The sequence below is a fragment of the Cajanus cajan genome, chromosome 6 (assembly GCF_000230855.2).
Source record: "Cajanus cajan strain Asha chromosome 6, NIPB_CcT2T_4, whole genome shotgun sequence".
NCBI classification, from domain to species: Eukaryota; Viridiplantae; Streptophyta; class Magnoliopsida; order Fabales; family Fabaceae; genus Cajanus; species Cajanus cajan.
Window position 1 is genome coordinate 51,416,505 of NC_138522.1, and position 27,076 is coordinate 51,443,580.

The window sequence follows — 27,076 nt, forward strand, 5'->3', positions numbered from 1 at the left end:
TGATGCACAACTAACTAAAATTGTTTCAACTCGATCAAAATCAATAACTCAATCAAATCAAAAGTGTAAAGATTTATATAAAATCATATCAACTGCTCTCATCGTGATTTTGAAAAATCTATTGTAAAACCAAGCGGAAACCAAAGAACCTGTTATTTTCTCAAATGTTTAATAGCAAGTAGTCTTATTGAAATTATTCGGTTCAAAACAGGTTAGCAAACAACTAAAAATCTTTTCGTGTCGAGATGCGTCAGACATACTAAACAAAACGAATGCGTAGCGCGATAACCAAACATTAAGCAAAACACCTCATAACGATTGAAATTAAATCCCCAAATCCACGTCCAAAAGGGTCAATAGATAATACAACCCAAAATCTTCACATATTGTAGCATACACAAGTACCAGTAACTACTCAGGAAAATGGACCACACGCACATTTCCTACTCAAATGTATCATCATCATCGTCAGGAAGGGGCTGACTAGCAGCTGCAGCAAGCTCAGCCTCATGCCTGCAAAAGCCACCAATACATACAATATAAAAAATCTAAAACGAACAATTCCATTTGACCAAGAATAAAATTACTTAGAATCTGTCGCTATAGGAAACAACTCATGGAAATTGTGTGCTTTGTTTATAGAACCTAAAATAACACAATATCCAATATCCATCATGGCTGGCAATTCACTATTAGAATATTTTTAAATTCAAAATGAAACTCGTCAATTGTATAATCTATGTATGTAATCATCATGCTGAAAGCCATGAGTCGGGAGCAAGATTACTGGTTGTTGAAAAAGGAATTCAGTTAATGACGGGTAACTTACTGTTGTTGAGCAGCTAAATCAATTTGAACCTCGGGAGGAGCCAATGCAGGAGATTCTACAAAGTGTAAGTTAGTATCCCTGCAAAAATGACAAACGTAGCAAAATTTAAGCTGAAATGCCTTTAAAAAATTATACCATTCTTATAACATATAGAAACTAAAAATTGCAGCATTGTCCTTACCCTGCAAGTTTCCTGGCCAAGTACAAAAACGGCTTTTCAAAATTATAATTGCTCTTAGCAGATATCTCATAGTACTGCAAATTCTTCTTCCTATGGAAGGTAACCTGCTTTGCTTTCACTTGCCTGTTCTTGACATCAACCTTGTTACCACAAAGAACAATTGGGATGTTTTCACAGACCCTGAAAAATCATTTGGGTAGAAAATGTCCATTATCTAATATAAATAACTCGGTGCTAAATAATTAGAGATGAAACTGATAGATAAGCTTTGAAGACTTCATTAACGAACCGACAAAGATCACGATGCCAGGTAGGGACATTTTTGTATGTTAGTCGTGCAGTAACATCAAACATGATAATCGCACATTGACCATGGATACTGCAATATAAGACATCATGTTAGAAGCACTAGTTAGGGAGCAAAACAAATGTAAAAGAAAAAGATTAGGGGATTTATATCACAACAAAATAAAAAAAACCTTCACAAACAACTCCAATGGAAAAAATCAAGCATTTCATTGCAGTTCTTAAATGGTAGATTTCCTACATCTAACCAAGTCATCCCTGCAGAAACTAAGATTGCAGAAGCAGGTAATTAGCATGCAAAACTACAATTCTACGGTACTGATAAAAGTAAAACCCGTGGAGATAATGAACATCCATAAATGTTCACAGGCACCAAATTTTACATTTAACACATGCAAAAGTTGTGATTGTAAAAACCATGCAAAGTGTCGACACGCTATGATAAAAGATAACGAAATTTGTGGTTCCATCTCGTCATAGATAGAAATACAGGTAATCAAAAAGACATAATCAGCTAATCCATGAACATGCAAAAACACAGGTGAAATCTCACAACATGCAAACAGAAGGACCCTCAAATATGATTCTAAGCATTAAACAACAAAAACATTCACATTTCCCCATTAGGTGCAAATCATCAAACGTGCAACTCCAATCACACAGGACATATTGATTAATAAACATAGTCTGTTACTCTTATTCACGCAAAAATTTGAAACCCTAAACACTAAATACAAAAAACTTACTAATAGCCATCTCTGAGGCCACCAAACTTCTCTTGCCCAGCGGTATCCCAACAATAGAAGCGAATCTTTCCACAGTTTGTGAAAAAGTCCAACGGGTGAACCTCCACACCGATGGTGGCTGTTTCGGACAAGCAAAATCAAGAGAACAAATGAGATAAACGCAGATAATTAAAGATGAAGACTTAACTATAAATAAAAAATAAAGAATCTCACGTTCGTATTTCTTCTCGAATTCGCCGGTGAGATGCCTTTTCACGAACGTTGTCTTTCCTGCAAAGGTTCAAAACGATAAAATCCTAACACATAAGGCGGTGCCGAAATCTTTTGAATATAGAAAGAACCTAGATAGTTATGAAAGAAGAGCAAAGAAGATGGGAAAGAACCCCAACTTCAACCCTAACCCTAACCGTTTTGATTTTAGAAAGGAGGAATAGGTAAGGAAATTGACCTGTGCCACCGTCACCGACGATGACGAGCTTGAAGCTAGGGTAATCCACAGTTTGCTGATTGGGCAAAGCCTGTGACGGAAAAAATCAAATGTGAACGGAATTGCGAGAGAGAAAATCGAAAAAGCAAAGAGATCGATGCCATACCATGTTGTGTGTGGGGAGAAGAGCGGTGACAGACAGACAGAGGAGAATCGATATTTATTTGAAATGTATATATATAGTTGATTGATCAGTAATTGAATATTACTTTTTTTTTTTTTTACAGCAGTGGCTGAATCTTACTGCATGCTTTTTACTTGCCAAGAAATCAAGAGTTAAGTTTTAAAATTTATTAATATATTAATATATTTGTTTTCAAAACATGACAAATAATTTATACCATTTCAAATATTGTCTGAACTAACCGTTAAACCTAGAATAATAAAAAATTATGCTTGTCTTTTTTTAATTTGGATGGTTTAAAAGGTCAATTTAAAGGTTTAAAATATCATTTTCAGGCAAAAAAAAAAAATGCTAATTTTCTATAAAAGTATAAGTTAATAGATATTTTATATTTTAACATTTGTTCCCAGAAATTTCATTGTACATGTATTATTTGAGTTTTTTAAAAAACAAAATCAAGCTTTAATTTTTTTTTTCCTATCTTTCATAACTTTTCACAAAATTTTATAAAGTTACGCAATAAATGCCGTCAGATTAAATAAGATACATTTTTATTCTTTTACTAGTGTCGAGCCCGTGACATGGACGGAGAAAATATTTTTTAAAAATTAATGTTATATGAAATTGATTTTTTTTATTTAAACGTTAAATTAAAAAATAATGACAAATTGTTAAAAAAATAATGTATAAATATTTTGAATTTAAAAACATAAATATAAAATTGAAATAACGAACAAGTAAAATGATTTTGATTGAAAGCTTTGGTTGAAAATAAAATACAATATTATACGTTGATAATTTAAGAAACAAAACACTTTTAAAGGATTTAACTAAAAAAATTAGGTAAAGATGAATTTCATACTTCACATTGATGAATAAAGAAAATAATAATAATTACTGATAATATTGTTTATATAGACACCACTTTAGAGTAATGATTTACGAAATATATTATAAATTAGATTTACAAATCAATTAATATGCATATCTTGTTAGAAAAATAAAGCATAACACATTTAAATATTATTTTTTTTAAAATAAAAAAATGCAATTCTTATAAATAAAAAAAAGGAAAAATAAATATAATTTTTTAAAAAATTAAATTAATAAATAAATTTATATATTATTATTTAAATATCTCACTTTTTAAAAATAGGACATTAAAAATGAAATTAAAAAAAATTGACACTAATCTTCAATTAAGTCTAATTTAGTACAAAAATGAAAAAAATTGAAAAATATATTTTATTTAGAATGGATAAATAAAATGCTATTTATTATTTATTAAGATAATTTTAAATTATAATTTTGAATATTTAACAATAAGATTAATGAAATAAGCATAATTTGGTTTGACTTAATTTTTTTTAATGTAAAACATAAGTTGAAATTTTTTTTACAATATTAACAATGGTAGAAATAATAATGATATAATTTTTACGAAAGAATTTTAATTAAATTTATAATATTAATTAATAATAAAATTTTGAAGAATTACATCTTATATTTGTGATAATTAAGATGATAAACCGGTAGAAAAATAAAAATTATTAAAATGATAAGTTCAAATTAAATTAACAATATTAAAATGAGATAAAAAATAAAGTCATAAAAAACAATCAATTAAAAAAAATTCTTGAAAAATGTAATATCTTATTGTCATTTTTATTGTCATTTTATAATATCAATTAAGTATATTATAAATAAAAAAAATATTAAGCATTAAATATATTTTTTAAATAATATTGTTAACTATTTTTGATAAAAAAAAACAAATAATGAAAATCTAATTAATAAGAAAGACAAAGGTACATAAAAAATTTGAATTATATTTTTTTATAAAATTTAAAATATTAATATGTTCTTAATTAAATTCTATAAAAAATTAAAAAAAAAATTCAACTTCAAGTAAAATGGAAGTAATTTTTTTATAATGATTTCTCATTATCAAAAATTTAATTATAATATATAAAGTAATCAAATTAAATATAATTTTTAAAATATGACTCAATGTTTTCATATCAATTTCTATGTAATATATTTAATTTGCATTTTATTTAATTAAAATTACATTAATTAATATTTAAATATATATTTTTATTAGAATATAGAAATTAATTCACACACAAAATTAATTTATACTAAAATTAGCTTCTTTTTTTCTCTAACAAATGTTATTTGTGAAATCTTCTACCTCACATACATATTACACAATACATATAAAGTATATTTATTGAGTAAATAAAACTTTCTTAATCGAAACAAGGTTCCAAACACAAGGGTAAAAAGTTCACACTCATAATTCATAATTTATAGTTCAATATGAAAATTACAACAAAATAAAACATAGGTCTTTCCAAAACACGGTAACAATAATGAAGCTCCTAAGTTAATCCTAACTAAGTTCTGATGTCATATATCCTATCATTGCATGCTTACTAAAGTTTAAGCATCATCACCAATTTCCTCATGTTGATGATCATCTACAACACAAGGAAAACATACAAAGAACAACAAGGGAGTGAAAAACATCTCACTTGGGTTTAAGTGCAGAGACACATGTCGAATAGCAAACACACACAACAATCATAATACAAGGTACAAGTACTATCCAAACATATTCAATTATCACACACACAATCACTCATCATGTTAGGAAAGTCATGGACTCGACTCTTAATGCATGCATGTGGTGTTATACGGAAGTTGCACATTTCTCATCATTGGCATGTTGCTACAACAAAATACCTGGGGGGATATTTATTCATAAATACATCCTGGTGACCCAAGGTACACTTGGAATAGCTCAATACATCACTGGCATGCGGCCTAAGTGGAACACCTGGAGTCATACATGCACATGATTCATGTCACACATTCATTATTTCATTGACTCAACATTTCATTTATCATGTCTCATCATATCTCATATCACTTGCCACATTTCACATTTCTCATAGTCATCCTCCCATAGGGTCACACACATTAGTATCCTCATCGTCAGAATTTCCATAAAAACACATAATCAACAATGAATCAGTAACTAGGCAATGTACATCCAATTCGCACCTTCAAACACACTACAAAACATGTAAACACCAATATGGGTCACGCTCGGCGCACTCCAACTTGAAACTGAAATTCCTAACTTAGCAAATCACGCGATTATTCATAGAAAAACACATATTCATGCAATCCAATCATTACAATTACTTCTAATAACTTTTAGAACACGAATTCATACTCAATTTTACATAAAATACTTCAAATCTCAACCAAAGATCATGTTCCTAATTTTACCTCGTAAGATTTCACACAGAAATCCACAGAGCACTCTAATTCATATCAAAACTTATTTTTTTTTTTAAATTAAACACAATTTCACATTCAACAAACATCAAGAAACACAACAGAAAACTCAAACATTAAAACAGAAAACATTCAAAAAGTGTTTGTTCCTAAGAGCATGCATCAGGCAAGGGATTCAGGCTAATTATGTTATCAAACATCTAATTTAAAAATTAAACACACATTCATGCTCAACATTCATTAAGGAACACAACAGAAACATCAAATATTCAAACAAAAAACTTTCATAATTTGTCTGTTCTTAATAGACATGCATCAAGCAAATTGGGGGTCAATCCGACTACCCAATATATATTTTCACACCCCTAGGTGAGGTCTCTCACTCCCCCTTACCTTGATGAATAGAAGAAGAAGTGTTTTTACGTTCCCCAGTGACCTCCTCCTCATGGTTCTATTAAGTTTTCAAAGCACAAGACGTAGAAAAGAAGGAGAAAGTGAGAAGCTTTAAAATAACTATTGACAACCTCCTTTCTTAAAAATAATAAAAATGAATAATAATAATAATAATAATAATATATAATAATAATACTATTTAGCAAAAGACCACTACGTCCCTCATTCACTTTTTATAAAATAATTAAAATAATTAAAGATATTTTATCTATTTAATAAATAACATAAACATAATTCTTAATAAAAACATATTTTCATAAAAATAGTCTTATAGAAAATAATCTAAATATTAATTAAAAATAATTTTTATATTAAAATAGAGCTTACATAAAATAGATAAATAATATAAAATATACTTCTCCCTTTTAGTAAAAATAACATATGTTTTATATAAAAATAGAACTTATATCTACTAGCTAAATAATATCAAAAATCCTTTTAATAAACACATTAACATATTAAAATAAATACAAATATATTATTAATAAAATATATTTCATAATAGTTATATATATATCACTAATCAAAATAATCATTATAAATGATGCCTCATAAATAAAATAGAGCTCATATAACCCAATCGACCATTTTATGAGAAGGTGGTGGATTGGGTCAACTTCTGAATTTAATCTTTTTTGTCATTTCTAATTATAGTGTCTTTATAATTAAGTTTAAATACATAAATGATATATTAATATTACTATTAATGTTTAAAAAATTTACATAGGAAGAATAGTGGTTGGATTATGATACCAATAAATGAATGGAAACTAAAATTTAACTTAAAGATCATTTTTAAGTTAAATAATTAAAGTAATTAGAAGAGATAATTAAGATATTAGGGGTAAAATTGACTATTGAAAAATGGAAACTAAAACTCTATATCTCCTTTTATATATTTTTTTTATATAAACATCATTTATTTTATATATAATATACATAAAATAAATATAATTATTTTGAAAATTAAAATATGTTGTTCCTACATTGGATTGACCAATATAATAATAAATGTATAATTTAGTTTTTATAATATCATATATATTCTTTCAAAAATTTAGTCTATTAAATATTCTCAAGTGGCTAAACCTTTCATATTCATCCCAACACTATTTAATAAATTAAATACATTCCATTTCGGTAAAACAAAATGATAAGACTTTCATTACAAATCTTGTACTTCATGTATATATAATCATCCATGAATCCTTTTACTTTTCTCATGTTATTTATTTTAAGATTATTATTAGTGTTGATTCTTTTTTCAACAAGTTTATGAGTGAAAGCCTTAGACATCAAAATGGTATTTTTATTATTAAAAGATGGGATGTTGAAGAATAAAATATAAAATTTATTTTATATGTTTGTGTAATAATTAACATATATAAAGTATGTATATGAACCATTTTTTTTTAATTTCATAATAGAAATTTTATTTTGAAATGTTTGGTGTACAAAATAATATTATTATTAACATATGCATTAGTTTAATTGGGCTAAAAAATATATTAAACTCATTAGTGTATACATTAATTTATAAATGCTATATAATTTACTTTTTAATTATTATAAAATAAAAAATAACAATAATTTTAAAATATAAATAAATTTTACTTTAAAATGTGAAACTAATAACTTTTTAAAAAATATATTTTAAATAAAATATTTAATCATTGCATGATTAAACATAAGAATATAATTCCAAACTATATAGTGTAAATAATTTATCCCCATAAACATATCTGATTATTTGAAGTATTTACATCGGAAGCTTTTGTACCGGTCAAGTTCTACGCACAAACCTTACAACAACGATGAGGAAATGAAAGAGTAGTTAGCTATATAATGAAGGTGTGAAACCACGCACGCTGTACTTCAAAACTCAAAAATGGCTTCAATGAGCTTGAATCTGGATATCTCAACTCACATATAAATAAACTCCGATAATCTAATCCCAAGGCAAAGGGAGAGATATCTATGGTACATGACATATAATTAAAATTTTAAATTTACAACATTTTCATAATGTAAAAAATAACAAAATTACATAATAATTAAGAAAGAATCTTCGGTACGTTAACTTAAATCATTAAAAACTGTAGGTGAAGGTATTAATTAATGTGAAGGTCTCCAATCATAAACAAGTTATAATTGTCCCTTTGTACGTTAACTGAGAAATGTTGAAATACAATGTTGTAATACTCAAAGTAGTTTTAAAATTAAGCAATTGTATCTTACACATAATTTCTGTTGGAGTGTATTTATGTGGCTACTCAAATCGCTTAAATGTATGTTCCGTCTCTTAAATAAGATACGATTGTTTAAGAATAAAAAAATAATTTAATGGGAGGCAGTGGACAGATATATGTCTTTTGGTATAGTTATGTCTTTACATGCTCACTAAGAAGATGCAGGACCTTCAACTACCTTCATATGGGATAATATTTTTTTTATTAATTAGGAACAATTGTGAATAATGATAATTTTAACTTCTACAAATAATTAAATTTTTCAAAAAAATTTTGGGGATTATTTTAACTTCTACAAATAATTAAATTTTTCGGCGGTTAAAAACCGCCGCAATATTTACCAGTCAATTTAATTAAAATATTTTTATAAAAAATTTTAAAAAAGTTTAGACTTAATTCAAAATAATAATAATAAAAACAGGACACGTGAGTGAGTCTCTGCTTCGACTATATGTTCCGTCACCAACACTGCCAACTTCCTCCTCTACCATCTGCAAAACACAGCCCCTTGGCGTCGTTTTGGAGGACCTGATTTGCGTTTCCAATTCCAACTCCGTTTTGTTCCCCTACTCTCTCATCCTCTGCCTCGAGGAAATGTACATTGTTCTCACAAGATTAAAACGCTAATTGAAGATTGCTCCAATGGAAGAAGTAAGTTCAATCTACTCGTGCAAATCGAAACCGTCGTTGACACCTTCCACAGGCTCAGCAGAGAACTCTCCACGCTCCTCGATGTTTTCCCTCTCCAAGAACTCCACCTAAACGACCAAATCAAGCACGAGATCGTTCCCGATCAAGCGCATCTCTCTTTAATTTTTGACAAACTAGAGATTCGCGACGCGTCCAGCTACAGAGCGGAGATTGAGAGTCTCAAGGAAGAAATTGTCAATCGGAGCGAGGAACAATCCAAAACGGACCTTGTCACGTTTATCCACCTTGTGGATTATTTTTAAAATTCGAATATTAAATAATTTGACACGTAAGAAATTAAATGATATATAATTAATATTTATTTAATATAAAATTTACATTATTAATGTCTGTTAAATTTTGGATGATAAATTGTTTGTGAGATTAAAATTACTTATTATTTAAATTTTATATGGATCAAAATTAAGTAATTTAAATTATAAGGACCAAAATTACTCCTGCATTAAATTAGGAGGACCAAAAGTATAATTAAGCCTAATATTAAAATAAAAAATGCATAATTAGATCATTTAAAAATTTATAAAAGTAGATTGATCACCAACAATTAATCGATTAATATGTAATATTTTTTAAAAAAACTTATTCATAATTTTTAAAAAACTCATAATTTTAAGATAATAAATTTATAATATTAAATATAAATAAAATTGTATAAAAGATTATTACTAATTTAGTTTTATAAAAACGTCATCTTGATGCCTTAAACTTCATATCCAATTTACTTCTTTCTATTGTTTTAATTTTGACCTCTCACTATGTCAAAATCTCAAAATTCAACAACAAACCTCTAAGGTGGTTGATAATTTCTTGGTGACATTATACATTATTGATCATTTTTATTGTGCATAAGTATGAGGATATCTTATAATTTCGTACGAACATATGATATTTTTAGTCATTTTGATTGTAAATGAATGTTTAGTTATTGCTAATCCTCTATTTTTTATTTATAAAAATTATAATGATAATAATAATGTTCAACTTAGAAAGTTCAAATACGTATTACCAAAATCCTTACTATTAGACTGACCCAATAGATGATTATATATCATCAGGGTTAAAAATATTAATAACACAATCTCTAATACATTCATTTTTACTGGTTAAAAATTATTGAAAATCAAAAAATTAAGATAGAAAGAGAAAGTGAGTTATTAAACAAGGTGTGAGACTCACCAAAATTTATATTTTTGATAGATTTCAACATAATGAGAGGGGTATATTTAAAAACGTGTGATAAATAATGTGTTGCTATCATTTCTCTTATGAGGGTATCATTTTTGTTCATGAGACTAAAAAGTTGGTTTAACTATACTTTTACCACCCATGTTTAATATTTTATTAATTTTTATCATTTAACTTTTAAAATTATGCATTTTGTTACTTTATTAGTTGAAAACTATAATGTGACATGTTGATAGTTGATCGATCATATAATGTCACATCATCATATGTATGTTGCACCAAAAATTCACATTATCGATCAATGTATCATATGTGAACAGTCAACATATCATATTAACAATTAACTAACGGTGTTAATGGTTAACTAATGGGTAGAAAAATATGCAAAATTTTAAAAATTAAGTGACAAAATTCACAAAAATATAAAAAAAATAAGTGACAAAAAGTGCAATTAAGTCGTTAATAATCAAGGCGAACACTCTATTCTACCCATCTTATTCTTAGCCTACAACTAACAATAAAAATGAAAAGTATTTATAAAAAAAAAGGATCACATTATGTGTAAATATAATTATAATTTCAAAATAAAAATCAATTATTAATCCCTATATATTAAACAGAACTTTTATCTTGCGTGAAAATATTTTTGAGAACTTTTTTTTAATAGAAGAGTTTGTAAGGATTTTTATAACCTCTTATTTAATTTGATTTTATTTATTATAATTATTTTTTAATTAAATATATAAAAAAATATATTATAAATTATTTATCATAAATTTAAAATATAATTTATATATTTAAAAATATTTATGTATACTTATTTTAAATATAATTTATATACCTCAATATAATATTTTTATATAATTTATTGTAAAATATTAATAATATATTAAATACGGACATTTATTTTACGTGATAGAATTTTTAACAATGGTTCATCATCAAAACATTTTTGGAGATTTTTTTAATTTTTTTTAATTCAAATTTTTACTAATCAAATTTATTTATAAATTTTATTTTATTTTAAATAAATTATTAATAATTAAAATAATTTTATATCATAACATAAATTATTGATCTGAAATATAAATATAATATTAATGTTAAAAAAGATCTATTATACAAATTTTAAATATATATAATTTTAATTATACAATAAATATTTAGGTGGATTAAAATAGTACATAGATGCAAAATTTGAAAATGATAATAAAAGATAAAAGAAGGCAAATAACGTGAAAGAGAAAATGGGTAGGCAAAGTGATACTATATAACACGGAATACACGGGCGAGATCACGTGTCTAATTTGGGTGTGAGGTGGTTACAGAAAGATACGTGAGGCCCGGAAGTTTAGTTAGATATATAGGAACGTGTATGATGTACATGCATATTAGTATGTTAAATATTAATATTAATTACAATTGGTTGGGTTTTATTCTATTATTATGGATGTAACAGGGATGCAGCTCCATGTGTATATATTAATAGAGGATTGCTAGAGAACAATTCTACACTAGGTTAATGCTAAGAAGATACTCATTCCTTGCTTTCAAAAGTCATTACAATCCAATAAAAAGGAAATTTCAAAGACTCTGGTTCCTACACGTGTAGGACCTTGATTCTAGGTTAAGAAAACAGAAACAACAACTGGAACAATTTGTTGGACTCCCATTTGAACTATTGGCCTTTTTAAGGCCCAATTCCTTAAATCATGTAATCTTTAAATTTGAGAGGGCTTGTTTTGTTTCGTTTGGGCCTTCCACCTGTATCAATACCGGCCCGATCACCTTTGACATTGTCCTCAATGTCATTGGCCATGGGGATGAAGTCACGGATCGAGGCTGAGGTGGACACCTGGGATGCATTTGTGTTTTGTGTGGATGGCTGAGATGAAGCGGTGGAAAGTGGAACGTTGGCGTTAATTGACTCCTTAATGACATGGGCACATGTTGGGGCAAACGAAGTGGTGTCTGCTTCATCAAAACACGCAACAGCCTTGGTATGTGTAAGAGGTGGGACTTCTTCCGCGTTGTGGTGAGAGGATGAGAGCGTCAAAGGTGTAGCTGGACGAAGCGGATCCGGAGTCGGTGGGAGTGGGCGGAAATGACTAACAGGGTCAGCACCCTTGTATGGGCGGAGTAGGGAGACATGAAACACCGGGTGAATGCGGGCAGTTTCTGGCAACAGCAACTCATAAGCCACCAAACCGATGCGACGGTGAACGCAGAAAGGCCCATAGTATCGCTTGGCGAGTTTCTGCGACGTTCGGCGCAACAACGACGTTTGACGGTATGGTTGAAGCTTGAGCAAGACCCAATCCCCCGGTTGGAAGGTAATATCCTGACGGTGCTGATCTGTGAAAATTTTCATGCGCTGCCGTGCTCGAGAGAGGTGTAGTTTGACCTCCTGTAAAATTTCTCTATGTTCTTGTAGGAGAAGTTGAACAGTTGTGGAAGACGGGCTGTGGAGAACATCCACCGGGGTAGGCGGGGAACGACCATACAAGGCGTGAAAAGGGGTGGTTCCAATGCTGGTGTGGAACGATGTGTTGTGCCAGTATTCGGCGAGATGAAGGTACTGATACCAGGCACGGGGATGATCACTCACAAAACAACGGAGATAAGCCTCCAAGCAACGATTCAAGACCTCTGATTGCCATCCGATTGGGGATGATACGCCGAACTAAAGGCTAGAGTGGTGCCTTGAGCTCGAAATAATTCGCGCCAAAAAGAACTGACAAACAGGGGATCCCGATCCGAGACAATGGATTTCGGGCAGCCATGAATTTTGAAAATTTCCACCATAAAGCGGCGAGCTAGTTGAGGAGCGGTGAACTTGGCCGGCAGTGCAAGAAAATGAGCGAACTTGGTTAATCGATCACAGATAACCCAGATGGTAGAATGCCCAAAAGATTGAGGTAAGTGAGTGATAAAGTCCATTGAAATGTCTTCCCAGACTCTGTTGGCTTGCTTGAGTGGTTGCAATAATCCAAATTTTTTTGTGGGCAGGTACTTATTGTGTTGACATTCCGGGCACGCACGGATGAACTTACGAGCATCAGAGTAAAGGCCAGGCCAATAAAAAGCGGCAGCAAGACGATAGACTGTGGGTTTCAATCCAGAATGACCGGCCACCGGGGTGCAATGAAATTCCTTGAGTAACTGGAGGCGAAAGTCTTGAATGTCAGGAACAAAGAGGCGTGATTTAAAATATAACAGCCCATTGTGAAAGGTAAACACTTCTTGTTCCGGATTTTGTTGGAGCAATTTCGTAACTAACATCTGACCCTCCGACTTGAAATATTCTTGCCAAGGTTGAATAAATGTTGGAACGGGTGAGGAAATGTGAAATAAAATGGGTGGGGCTGGTTCCGGACGTGACAACGAATCAGCCACAATATTCTGTTTGCCTGGCCGGTATAGGATATCAAAGTGGTAGCCCAAGAACTTAATGGCCCATTTCTGTTGCTCTGGTGTGTGCACGACTTGGGTAAGTAGATTCTTCAAACTCTTTTGATCTGTAATGATTTGGAAATAGTGACCAATTAAATATTGACGCCATTTCTTTATGGCTTCTGTGATAGCAAACATCTCGCGCACATAGACGGACGCAGCTTGAAGTTTTGGGCATAGGCGCTTGCTGAAGAATGCTATGGGGTGACCATGCTGAGATAAAACGGCCCCAATTGCAGTGCCTGAAGCATCGGTGTCAATGACGAATGGGACGGTGAAGTCGGGAAGAGCCAAAACAGGGACTGTTGTAATCGTATTTTTTAATTTTGTGAATGCTTGTTGTGCCTGAGAATTCCATTGAAATGAGGGAGAACGTAACAAATCGGTGAGGGGAGTGGCAAGAGTCGCGTAATTACGCACGAATTTGCGGTAAAACCCCGTTAGGCCTAAGAACCCGCGTAGAGCCGTGAATGAGCGCGGAGGGGGCCAGGCCACAATAGCCTGAATCTTCTCTGGGTCAGGCAGAACGCCCTTGCCTGAAATGATGTGGCCCAAATAGGCCACTGATTGCATTGCAAATACACACTTGGAGAATTTGGCATAAAACTGGTTAGACAATAGGAGTTGTAGAACAGAAGTCAAGTGGGACAAGTGATCTTGAAATGAATTACTATAGACCAATATATCATCAAAAAACACAAGCACACATTTTCGCAAAAATGGTCTTAGTAAGTCATTCATGGTCGCTTGAAACGTAGAAGGAGCATTAGATAAACCGAATGGCATCACTAAAAATTCATAATGACCATCAAACGTGCGAAAAGCAGTTTTATAAGTATCGGAAGAATTTACTCTAATTTGATGATAACCGGAACGCAGATCAATCTTAGAAAAAACCTGAGCAGAACCGAGTTCGTCTAGCAATTCCTCAATTGTTGGCATAGGGAAACGGTCGCGAATGGTTATGGCATTCAGGGCCCGGTAATCCACACAAAAACGCCAAGTGCCATCTTTCTTTTTAACTAGTAAAACTGGTGATGAAAATGGACTAGTACTAGGCTTAATAATTTCATCAGTTAACATTTCTGTAATGAGGGTGGTCATGAGAGTCTTTTGGGAATGAGGGTAACGGTACGGCTTAATATTAACTGGGGGGAAATTTGGCATGAGGGGAATATGGTGATCTTGGGGACGATGTGGAGGAAGACCTTTAGGTTTTTGAAAAACTTGTTGGAATGTGGTTAGGAGGTTGCGAATCTCAATGGGGTATGAAACAGGTATGGAATCAGAAAAGGTTAAATATGAGGGAGGTTCGGGATGTGAGACTTGGAGTAGGTGAAGAGAAGCCACGGAATCTTGGTGCACATAGTGGCACAATTGGTGAAAAGAGGAAAAAATAGGGGAGGCCGAGTCACCCGTAAGAGTGACTAAAGTATCGTGATGTTGAAAGGTAAGTGTAGGCACCGAAAAGTCTGCTTGAATCGGACCTAATGTGCGAAGCCAAGCAACCCCTAGAACCACATCAGCACCTTCAATGGGAATGACATAAAGCGGAACACATAAGGTAGCTTTTGGAAGAGTAATAGGCACATAAGAGCATACTTGATCACAAGTAATAGAGTCACCATTGCCCACTAGAACTTTGAACGGAGAAGTGGGAGTCGTAACCAACCGTAAATGACGAGCTAGACGGGGTTGGATGATATTGTGAGTGCTACCCGAATCAACGAGGATCGTTATCGAGCACCCATTAATATAGCCGTTAAATCGTAGGGTTTTGGGTGAGGGAACACCAGTGAGTGCTTGAGCTGAGAGTTGAAAGTGAACAGCTGGGTTGGGCTCGAAATCTGCTAAATTAGGTGCATCCAATACCGCATTTGTGGCTGGTAACTCCAACTCCGAATCATCCTGAGAAAGTAACAACAAGAATTTGGGGGTGGAACACTTATGGCCCGGGTGGAACTTTTCATCACAATTATAACAGAGGCCCGCGGCCCGACGTTCTTGTAACTGTTGGGATGTCATCCTTTTAACGGGTAAGTATTGGGGTTCTTTTGTAGTGGTGGGTTTAGGAATAGGGTTGGCCGATTTAGGGGGTGGGGATGGGGGGTACTGAAAGGAGGAAGAGGAGCGGTTGAATTTAGGTTTGGCATCCTTTAGTTTGGCCTCAATTAGTTTAGCCAGCCCAATGGCCTGAGATATGGTTTGGGGTTGAAATAAGGCAATTTCATTTTGAATTTCTGGAAGTAACCCCGAAATAAAACAGTTCTTAAGCACTTCAGGAGGTATACCAAAAACTCGATTGCTCAATTTCTCAAAATTAACCTGAAAATCAGTAACTGAACCTGTTTGACGTAACTTCAGTAATTCCCCCTGATGATTTTCATAAGATGAAGGGCCAAAACGAATTTCTAAGGCTCGAGCAAAAGAAGTCCAATCCCCTAATTGGTTGTTGTGAAACATCCATTTAAACCAGCTCAAGGCAGCACCTTGCATATAAAAAGCCACAATAGGAACCCTTTGATCCCATGGTACCTGATAAAACATAAAGTATTGGTCTGCCTGAAAAAGCCAATCTAAAGGGTCCGATCCATCAAAAGGGAGCAAATTGAGTTTAGGGGGTCGGATTTGGGAGTGTGGGATGGCATTCAAAGGTGGGATTGGTGGGGCCAAGGATGAAGAAACGGGGGGTATGACAGAAGATGACAAAAAAGGTAATGACGGAGGTACTGTGGTAGAAATGGGAAAACTGGAGGGACCATAACCAAAGGAGTGTGGGGCCGCGGTGAATATGGGGGGTGGTCGAGGGAAGGAAGGTTCACCAGGTGGAAAAAGTGGGAGGGCCATATTGGGAAAAGGAGGGGGAAAATTGTGTGATCCAAAAGTGGTGCCGTTAGTGGGGAAAGAAGAAACGGTAACAGAAGGTCCGGATGATGAGTTGGGGTTATTAAAATGGGTTCGTAGGGTATCCATGATAGTGGACAAAGATTCTTGGTTTTGGGCAATGGCTGCCTGCATGGTAGAGTATTGAGACTCAAAGGAAGCCACTTGGGAGTCAAACTGGGATTGGAGGTCTTGGAATTTGGTGGAGAGATGGGTAATGGGGTCATCTTCTTTCGAAGAACGAGGAGGCATGAGGGAAATGAAAGCACCAAATAATAGAGGATTGCTAGAGAACAATTCTACACTAGGTTAATGCTAAGAAGATACTCATTCCTTGCTTTCAAAAGTCCTTACAATCCAATAAAAAGGAAATTTCAAAGACTCTGGTTCCTACACGTGTAGGACCTTGATTCTAGGTTAAGAAAACAGAAACAACAACTGGAACAATTTGTTGGACTCCCATTTGAACTATTGGCCTTTTTAAGGCCCAATTCCTTAAATCATGTAATCTTTAAATTTGAGAGGGCTTGTTTTGTTTCGTTTGGGCCTTCCACCTGTATCATATATCGCCGTTCATTTCAGCGGTGAAAAAACAGGCACGTAAGTTGAAGGAAGCATTTGAAGTTTGGCACGAAGAAGAGGTCTCTGACTCTGACCAAGAACGTGCAAGAAACCTCAATGCCGACGCGTGCCATGGCCATGTTACCAAGATTGTGTGGCAGCCACGACGAGGGGATGGATGACCAGGAACACAGAAATCGCATTGAGTTTGATCAAAGGTCCATGGACGACGCCAGCCAATACAGCCTCCAGGGCATTCCGCTCCCTTCCCTCGGCGCCACCGCCGTCCCCAGCTGCCGGAGGACCAATCTCCGTCCATACATTGTCTCGCCCTACACCCATTATTACAAGTACCTACTTTCTATTTATGTCGCATCTACATCTTTTCACTTCTTTATTTTTTTTTTTCCTTCTTTTCTATGTGTCCATAGGATCATGCTTTCGGTTTTAAGCCTTCTAGACACTACGGATATTGCACATTACTCCATCCTTTATTTGCAAAAGGATCCCGTTAGTTGAACAATTCATGCTAGTCAGGACAAAACTTAAAGTATTAATGTGAGTAATGGAGGAGTGTGTACCCTCCAAGCTCCATCCACATGTTGAGTAACCGTAAGTCTCTTTCCACTTTTGTGTTTCAGGTTATTAGGGGTTCTGTATCCACTAAATGCAAAGCTAATCAAAGTAATATATATAAACATGTTGGGACTTTTGGAAATTATTTTCCAGAGGATCTCAGATATATTAATACACTCAAACACTAGTTTATAACCTTCCCCGTGGATTTAAGAGCCAATAAATTACACTCTTTTCTTTGAATGTTTTTGGACAACTGTTGGAGTTTTTCAACGAGGTCCTTCTTACTGGAACATAGACATTTGTTGCTAGGACGAAGATTATAAGGATTAAGAAGTACTTTTTTTTTATAAAAAAAAATAAAATAATTTATACTGCTTGTTGTTGATTAAATCTTTTTTAAAATGATGAAACTATGAGCGAGTTAAAAAAGAAGTAAATCGCACTAAACTGGGAGGGGTTTGAACATGTTGATTTTGCGAGGCTTTGTTAAAAAAGGACTATATCACAATTTTAAAAACATTGGCTTAAGGTTGCTTTTTACTGGGAATCAGAGAGCCATCATACGAAATCAAGTCCATCCCAAAATTCACCTTATTTACTATCTATATATTCATATGATCTTGACCAAATCGGATGGCTGCAGTTAGATGCAGCGGTAACTGTTGAATGAATATCACGCCGCTCAAATCTCGAATACCTAATATACCAAGATAAAATATGAACTGTCTATTCCGAATTGCTTATTGTGTGAATACGTTAAAATACTGACTACAGGGAATTCGGATCCGTTAATCAAACACGGTTTGGTCTTGCGGAAGGAGCCTCACAAAAGTGGGCTTAACTATGGGATATATCCTCTTATTGTGGACAATAACGAACAAAGATAGTATTACACTTTTAGTTTTCTTTAAGTAAACTTGAATTATACACTTACTAATGAAAATGTTGCCATGAGAATAGTCCTACGATGTCATGAGTGTGAGTCTGATACACCATTGCCTTTCTTGCAAGACACATGATCTCCAATAGAAAACATATATTTTGTTATGTATTTCAGGTTCTTGCTACATTTTAAATTACATACATAATTAATGTTTCCTTTCATGTTTCATGGGGCAAATGCAGATTGTGGGAGAATTTTCTGGTGTTCTTAGTTTTCTACACTGCATGGGTTTGCCCTTTTGAGTTTGGCTTCCTTAATAAACCGAAGGATCACCTTTCCATTGCTGACAATGTGGTGAATGCGTTTTTTGCCGTTGACATTGTTCTCACCTTCTTTGTTGCCTACCTGGACAAGGTTTCATATCTGCTCGTGGACCAACCAAAGCTCATTGCCTTGAGATATGCCAAAACATGGCTTGCATTTGATGTCATTTCTACCATCCCTTCTGAACTTGCCCGCAAAGTGTTGCCCGGTCCTCTTAAGACATATGGCTACTTCAATATACTCCGTCTTTGGCGCCTCCGTAGAGTTAGTGCCATGTTTGCAAGGTAATTGTCTTGCATTTGTATTGTATTTTGGGTTAACAGTTATTTAGTAGGTAGACAATTCATATATATTTATATTGAAGTTTCAAACGTTTCTTCATCTTGAATTCATAACTAGTAATAACTTATTTGGAAGTTTAATTAAAGGCAAAAGATTAAACTCAGGCTTGAGTTGAGGCGCAGTACATTTTTTATTGGATCTTAAATAGGAGTTGATATGATATTCCTCTTCTTCTTTGTCAGATTAGAAAAGGACAGAAATTTTAACTACTTCTGGGTGCGCTGTTCAAAGCTTATATGTGTAAGTATTTCTTTTATTAAAGGGTTTATTTGGAATTGACTAATAGCATAAAGATTTTTTAGAATGAAAATCACTGACTTTTGTGATGACTAGTTTAAAAGTCGTACCTAAAATGTTATCTGATGAGTTGATTATGTAAAATACACTAGTAGTATGTCAAAATTAAATTCATTATTTAATTACATAATTTATTTCTTGTTAGACTTGGCGACTTAATATATATACAACAACCTAACTTATGAGCCTTGATATGCTTTGCATTTGCAGGTTACTCTATTTTCAGTGCATTTTGCTGCCTGCTTTTACTATTTTCTTGCGCTAAATCATGAACAACGATCAACATGGCTTAGCTTGGCTACTGAACTCTCTCAAGACAATCTTTGGAGTCTCTACGTAACATCAATGTACTGGTCCATATCGACTCTTTCATCAGTCGGTTATGGTGATCTGCATCCAGTAAATACCAAGGAGATGGTATTTGACATAATATACATGCTCTTTAACCTGGGACTAACGTCATATCTAATCGGAAACATGACAAACTTGGTTGTTCATGGGACAAGCAGAACTAGGAAATATGTAAGTATCATCATTTAAATCATAAAACTTTCAAATATTTCTTACTTGTCCTGAATGATTTTTGGAATCCTTTTTTAGCAAGTCAATATTTATTGCTAATAAATGGTATAAGGAAGCCTCTTAGTACATTTTTTAATGATTTAAAACTAAAAAGTATTATATATATGATTAGCCTTCTGATCCGAGAAAACTATGACCTTATGGAATTATTATCCACAAGTAACATCATTATGGTGGTTCTAGAATGTAATATTTTTGGTCTTTAAATCCCTTCTAACAGTTCCAATAGTATTCTGATGTCTTTTTTTTTGTTGGTCACTTTGTGGCATATAAAGAGAGACACGGTGCAAGCTGCCACAGGTTTTGCCCATCGGAATCAGTTACCTATCCGCTTGCAAGAACAGATGCTTGCTCATTTGTCTATGAAGTACAGAACTGATTTAGAAGGATTGCAACAACAAGAAATTATTGAATCCCTTCCAAAGGCTATTCGGTCTAGCATCTCACACTACTTATTCTATTCACTGGTAGACAAATTGTATTTGTTTCGTGGAGTGTCAAGTGACCTACTCTTTCAACTGGTAATATTCTCTTTTTGGTCTTGTTATATAATTCTGTGATCAAGGTGCTAAAACATAACAGTGTGAAGTTTTCGGTGTAAAAATCCATTTAGAATTAACAAGCCCCTAGAGAGACAAAAGAGAAAAGAAAAAGAAAGTTGAGAATCTTTCTTCACGATTCAATATGAAATTAACTGATACTTGACTTCAAGAACAATGACGTTGTATATCTGCTTTCTGATAATCCTTGTATATTAGATGATTAATAACTGTTTTATATATGTTCATATCTTGAACTGTCGCAATTGAAAATTTGAAGGTTACGGATATGAAGGCCGAGTATTTTCCTCCAAAGGAAGATGTGATTTTGCAGAATGAAGCGCCAACAGACTTTTATATCTTTGTTACCGGTGCTGCAGTAAGAAACTATGTCCTCTCTTTATTTCCATTCACTTCATATATGCGCCAAGTAGTATGTAGAAAACCAAGTGCATGATTTAAAGTAAATGAAAACAAGGAAATTAACTGTTATTTTTGTTTTATTATGATTAATTTCCGTTTATTGTATTTGGAATGTGTATTTCTCAAATGTCCTTTCCCCATTCTAAAGAGAAACTGAGCTTTCATTTTCTTCTGATGGACAGGAAGTTATCACTATAAATAATGGAATGGAACAGGCAAGTCTAGTTAGAATAACACCTTTATGAATAATCCCTGCCAATATGAAACCTTGTCTCTATGACTAACAAAGTATTGTCTGAAATAATTGCAGGTCGTTGGTGAGGTAGTGTCAGGAGACGTAGTTGGAGAAATAGGAGTTTTATGTTACAGGCCACAGGTGTTTACAATTCGAACCAAACGACTGAGCCAAATTCTTCGCTTGAACCGTACTACATTTCTAAATATTGTTCATTCAACGCTTGGAGATGGGACAATAATCGTGAACAATTTTCTCCAGGTATGTAAAGTACATGCTTGATGATGATTATCATGCCTATCTAGTTAGGTTTCAGATTTATTCACGTAATGTTTTGCACACAATCTTTTCAATTTGTAGTTTCATCCGTATAACATTTTCTTAATGTCTTGCACTTTATGACGCGTGATATATATTTTGTTGCACAGCATCTGAAAGAATCGAGGTATACAGGGATGGATGTTATTTTGGCAGAAACGGAGGCCATGATTGCTCGAGGCAGAATGGATATGCCCATTACCACATGCTTTGCAGCAGGCAGAAATGATGATCTATTGTTACGTCGTTTGCTTGAGAAGGGTTCTGATCCAAATGAAGAGAATAAGGACGGACAGACAGCACTGGTTTGTTGGCATAAACACATACACATCCATGCATAAGTATACATGTATAGACAATACTAGACGCTTACAGCTTCATTTTCTCATGTAACAGCATATTGCAGCTTCCAAAGGCAATAAACATTGTGTAACTTTGCTTCTAGAACATGGTGCTGATCCCAATAGCAAAGGTACTTTTCAGTCCTTTAGCACCTAATTATATTCTTTTCTATCAAACACTCCCTTTCAAAAGTAATTACGAACAACTTTTTCATAAAGGAGTATGGGCTAGTACTGGTGATATCTCTAGATTCTGATTGCTTTTATTTATTCAGATAAGGACGGAAATGTACCACTATGGGAAGCAATTAAGGGGAGGCATGAATCTGTCATCAAACTTCTAATAAACAATGGTGCAGACATATCTTCTGCTGATGCAGGCAATCTAGCGTGCACTGCTGTTGAGCAAAATGACATAGAATTGCTCAAGGAATTAATTCAGTGTGGTGCGGATGTAACACAACCCCAAAAGAACGGAACCACTGCTCTGCATATGGCAGCACTTTATGGAAATGCTGAGCTGATTAGGTTCCTTGTAGACCAAGGAGCAGACATTGACAAACAAGATGCTGATGGGTGCACTCCCAGAGATTTTGCAGAAAAACATGAGCATGAAGAAATTAAAACTATATTCCACAACATTGGAGAGAGCAGAATATCAAAGAATGACGGCATTAGGAGCTTTCAAAGTGATCGCAGCATGCCTGCTATTTCCCAAGAAAGCATGTCACTGCCATCTACTCGAGAGTCGACTTGGCTTGATAATGGGAGAGGATCTTCCAGCTCTTATCATAATTCCATTTTTGGAATGATCTCAAAAGCCAATCGTGGTAAGTAAATCTTTGAATAATTGGTGATTTAGTAGTATTTTATAAAGAAAATGCATTTAATGTTTTGGAAATATAAAGCCCATTCAATAGAATAAGTAGGAGGATTTAGAATTATTCTTGGTAATTTTAACTTTAACAACTTATTTTCTGATGGCCAAAAACAGTAAGCAGGTGTTACTTTTTTTTTTGTGTGCATATTATCCAAAGAATTTAATTAGAATACACCTACATATATACTGTCAAATATCAAACAATCTTGGACTACCATGTCATTGAAAATCATTAACTTATGTAATGCTCAAGTTTAGTTAATTGACAATGTAAAGTTGTAAAAATCCTTTATATTGACAATACATCAAACTCTTAGTTTTTGATTCTTTTAACTTATATCTTAAGAATAATTGCTTGGAGAATCCATAATTTAAATCCAAGAATGGATTGAAAATAGAGATACATGGGAAATAAACATGTGAAAATATGAAGTATCTTTTCTGTTGGCTATCAGATCGATGACGCTTTGATTTTAACTATGTAGATAGAAGACATTGCCAGACATATGAAAGCAGCAACATTAGTAAAGTTAATGTGAATGAATCAATCAGAGTGACAATTAGTTGTCCAGAAAAAGGTGAACATGCTAGAAAGCTTGTTTTGCTGCCCAAGTCCCTTGAAGAGCTGCTAGATATTGGTGCCAGAAAGTTTGATATATCTGCCACCAAAATTTTGACCGCAGATAGAGCTGAAGTTGACGATTTAAATCTTATAAGAGATGGTGATCATCTTATTATTACCGGGGAAACAATAATTGATTCCTAAACCCTTTTGTTGTCATGGGTATCCATTGTTGTGCAATAGTATCTTGCCACTAACTTTTTTCTCCTTAGTTTTCTCTTAAGAAAGTACTCACATTTGTAACTTGTTGATGACAGGATTATAGCTGATTTTAGATTAGTTTATAGCAGAGAATGGAAATGTTGAGTATGTGGAGTCTGAAGGATTTATTGGGCATGACCAATTTGCCTTCTTTCTTTTTTTATAAATACTCATGTAATTGTAAACCTAATCATGAAATAGAAAATACCATCCAGTGCGGTCGTGGACGTAGGTTATTTTGACCGAACCACGTAAATCTCTGTGTCTTGTTAATTTACTTTCTCTCTTGTAATTGTGCGTGTGAGTGCGTTTGCGATCCCCAAGAATTGGTATCAAGAACCTAGGGTTTCACACGAGTGGAAGCAATGGTAGAAGATGGGAAAGTGACGATTAAAAAGTTCGATGGGAGCGATTTCGAATTTTGGAAGATGTAGATTAAAGATTATTTCTATCAAAAGAGGTTGAAGATTATTTGTATCAAAAGAGGCTGTACCAGCCTCTGTCTGAGAATAAACTAGAAATGATGTCTTAGGAAGATTATGAGTTGCTAGATCGGCAGGCTCTAGGCGTCGTCAGATTGACATTGGCAAAGAATGTCGCCTACAACATTGTCAATGAGAAGATGACATATGGTTTGATAAAGGCATTATCAAACATGTACGATAAGCCATTGGCATCAAACAAGATATTTATTACTCGTCAACTAGTTAATACGAAGATGGGAGAAGGTGTTAGTGTTAAAGATCATGTGAATGAATTTAATTCCTTACTGTTGAGATTAGTATCAATGGATATTAAATTTGATGATGAAGTACAAGTCTTATTGTTACTATCCTCGTTGCTTGATAATTGGTCAGGAACTGTCACAATAGTCGCTAGTACATCTGGGACTACGAAATTAACCTTCGAAGGAATTAGGGATTTAATCCTTGGTGAGGATGTTCGTAGGAGAAACGATGGAGAATTAGCAGGTTCCTTATTGAGCACAAAAGGTAGAGGCAAAAGGCCTGAAAGGGGGCAAGGTTCTAAGCGTGATAGATCAAAGTCCAAGAAGTGAGGATAGTCCAAACCTTGCAAGGATATTATCTGTTGGAATTGTCAGCAGAATGGCTACTTTAGAAACCAATGTATTGCTCATTTTTCCCCTAAAGAAAAGAGGCATGACAACACAGTGAATGCAGCACAAGAAGACATTGATGATGCGTTGATCTGTTGCGTTGAGAGTAAGTTTGAATCTTGGATCATGGATTCTGGTGCATCTTTCCATGCTTCTCCTTACAAGGACTTGATGAAAAATTTTAGAACCGAGAATTTTGGCAAAGTTCGTCTAACAGATGATGAAGCTTTAGACATCATAGGCATGAGAGATATAAATCTTAGAACTTCTACGGGTACAATATGGACACTAAAGGACGTTAGATATATTCCAAGACTCGAGAGAATGTTAATCTCTGTGGGTATGCTGGATGTTCAGGGATATCGATCGAGTTACATTTGGAGATGGTCAGTGGAAGGTGGTGAAGGGTAATCTAGTTGTTGCTCGCAACTGGAAGAAAGGAACCCTTTACATGGTAGAACTACCTACAGAAGAAGTAAATTTAATTAGTGATGATGTTGGTCACTCTTCGACTCTGTGGCACCAGAGACTTGGTCATATGAGCGAGAAGGGTATGAAGATACTAGTCTCAAAGGGAAAGATTCCAGAACTGAAAGAGGTAGAAGTTAGTTTCTGTGAACCATACGTGTTTAGAAAGCAGAAAAGAGTTACTTTTGCCAGGTCAGGGAGGATGTCCAAGGTTGAGAAGTTGGAGCTTGTTCATACAGATGTGTACGGACCAACATCAGTCTCATCATTGGGAGGATCACGATATTATATGTCACCTTCATTGATGATTCCACCAGAAAGATATGGGTTTATTTTTTGAAGCAAAAATCAGAAGTATTTAAGACCTTTAAGAAGTGGAAAGCTGCTGTTGAGAATGAGACAGGATTAAAAGTTAAATGTTTAAAGTTTGATAATGATGGTGAATACAATAATACTGAATTTGTTAATTACTGTACTAAGAATGGAATTAGAATGCTTAAAACTATTTCTAAGACACCTCAATAGAATGGTGTTACTGAAAGAATGAATAGGACCTTGAATGAGAGGGAAAAAAGAATGAGAATTCATGCAGGGTTACCGAAGACATTCTAGGCAGATGTAGTGAGCACAACAACATACCTCATTAATCGAGGACACTTAGTTCCCATAAGGTTCAAGATTCCTGAGGAGGAATGACAAAGCAAGGATGTAAGTCTTTCTCATTTAAAAGTATTTGGTTGTGTTTCTTATGTTCATGTTAGAGATGCTAACAAGGAAAAGCTTGATCCAAAAGCAAGAAAGTGCATTTTTATTAGCTATCACTACAAGAAAAATGCTAATTTTTGACGAAATTTTCGACGGAAAAGGGTCAATTTCTGACGAATTTTTTTTCTGACAGATTTAAATCCGTAAAAAAAAGTGGCGTAAAAAAAATGGTCAGAAATAATTTAATCCATTGAAAATTTCCAACAAAAAATTTCGACGGATATTTTCGTCGGACATTATAATTTTTTTTTAATTTTAATAAATTTATTAATGTAACAACTCTCATATTTGGCCTATCGAGGGTTCTATTTCACGACATTTCACTTTTTAGCGTGTTTTACCCTTACTTGCGCAATTTCTGGGAAACTTCCTAAAAGGTTACCCATCCCTATACTACTCCAGGTCAAACACCCTTAACTGTGAAGTTTTGATGAGTAAGCTACTGAAATGTATATGTATGTTGTCAGTATAACTTGTACAAATTAATTCATTTAAGTCATCTCAAATATACAATCTCATACTTGTACTATAATAATAATATATAATAATTTTATATTATGAATAATAATAATAATAATAATATTAATAATAATAATAATAATAATAATAATATATTCAATTATTCTTTATTTATATGTACTTACTTTTATAATTAACATCTACTTATTTTTGTGACACCTTTA

The 27,076-nt window shown here is 33.4% G+C and overlaps 3 protein-coding genes across 3 annotated transcripts; 2 read left to right on the forward strand and 1 right to left on the reverse strand.

Annotated features, from left to right (window-relative positions):
- Nucleotides 1-295: 295 nt before the first annotated feature.
- Nucleotides 296-2,777, reverse strand: LOC109790544 (GTP-binding nuclear protein Ran-3). Its single transcript, XM_020349729.2, has 8 exons — nucleotides 2,656-2,777; nucleotides 2,511-2,580; nucleotides 2,276-2,332; nucleotides 2,063-2,180; nucleotides 1,300-1,389; nucleotides 1,011-1,190; nucleotides 830-907; nucleotides 296-513 (listed from the first exon to the last, which is right to left on the reverse strand). Exons 1-8 carry the CDS (start codon nucleotides 2,656-2,658, stop codon nucleotides 444-446), a joined length of 666 nt encoding a protein of 221 aa, XP_020205318.1. The 5' UTR covers nucleotides 2,659-2,777; the 3' UTR covers nucleotides 296-443.
- Nucleotides 2,778-15,838: 13,061 nt separating this feature from the next.
- On the forward strand, nucleotides 15,839-24,291 carry SPIK (Shaker pollen inward K+ channel). The gene is made up of 12 exons (XM_020349864.3): nucleotides 15,839-17,827; nucleotides 19,182-19,547; nucleotides 19,788-19,845; nucleotides 20,113-20,424; nucleotides 20,760-21,005; nucleotides 21,304-21,402; nucleotides 21,629-21,661; nucleotides 21,757-21,942; nucleotides 22,110-22,304; nucleotides 22,396-22,471; nucleotides 22,616-23,170; nucleotides 23,706-24,291. Exons 1-12 carry the CDS (start codon nucleotides 17,595-17,597, stop codon nucleotides 23,984-23,986), a joined length of 2,640 nt encoding a protein of 879 aa, XP_020205453.2. The 5' UTR covers nucleotides 15,839-17,594; the 3' UTR covers nucleotides 23,987-24,291.
- A 374-nt stretch (nucleotides 24,292-24,665) lies between these two features.
- LOC145958748 (uncharacterized) lies at nucleotides 24,666-25,968 on the forward strand. The gene is made up of 2 exons (XM_083076278.1): nucleotides 24,666-25,096; nucleotides 25,518-25,968. Exons 1-2 carry the CDS (start codon nucleotides 24,666-24,668, stop codon nucleotides 25,966-25,968), a joined length of 882 nt encoding a protein of 293 aa, XP_082932404.1.
- The last annotated feature ends 1,108 nt before the right edge of the window (nucleotides 25,969-27,076 follow it).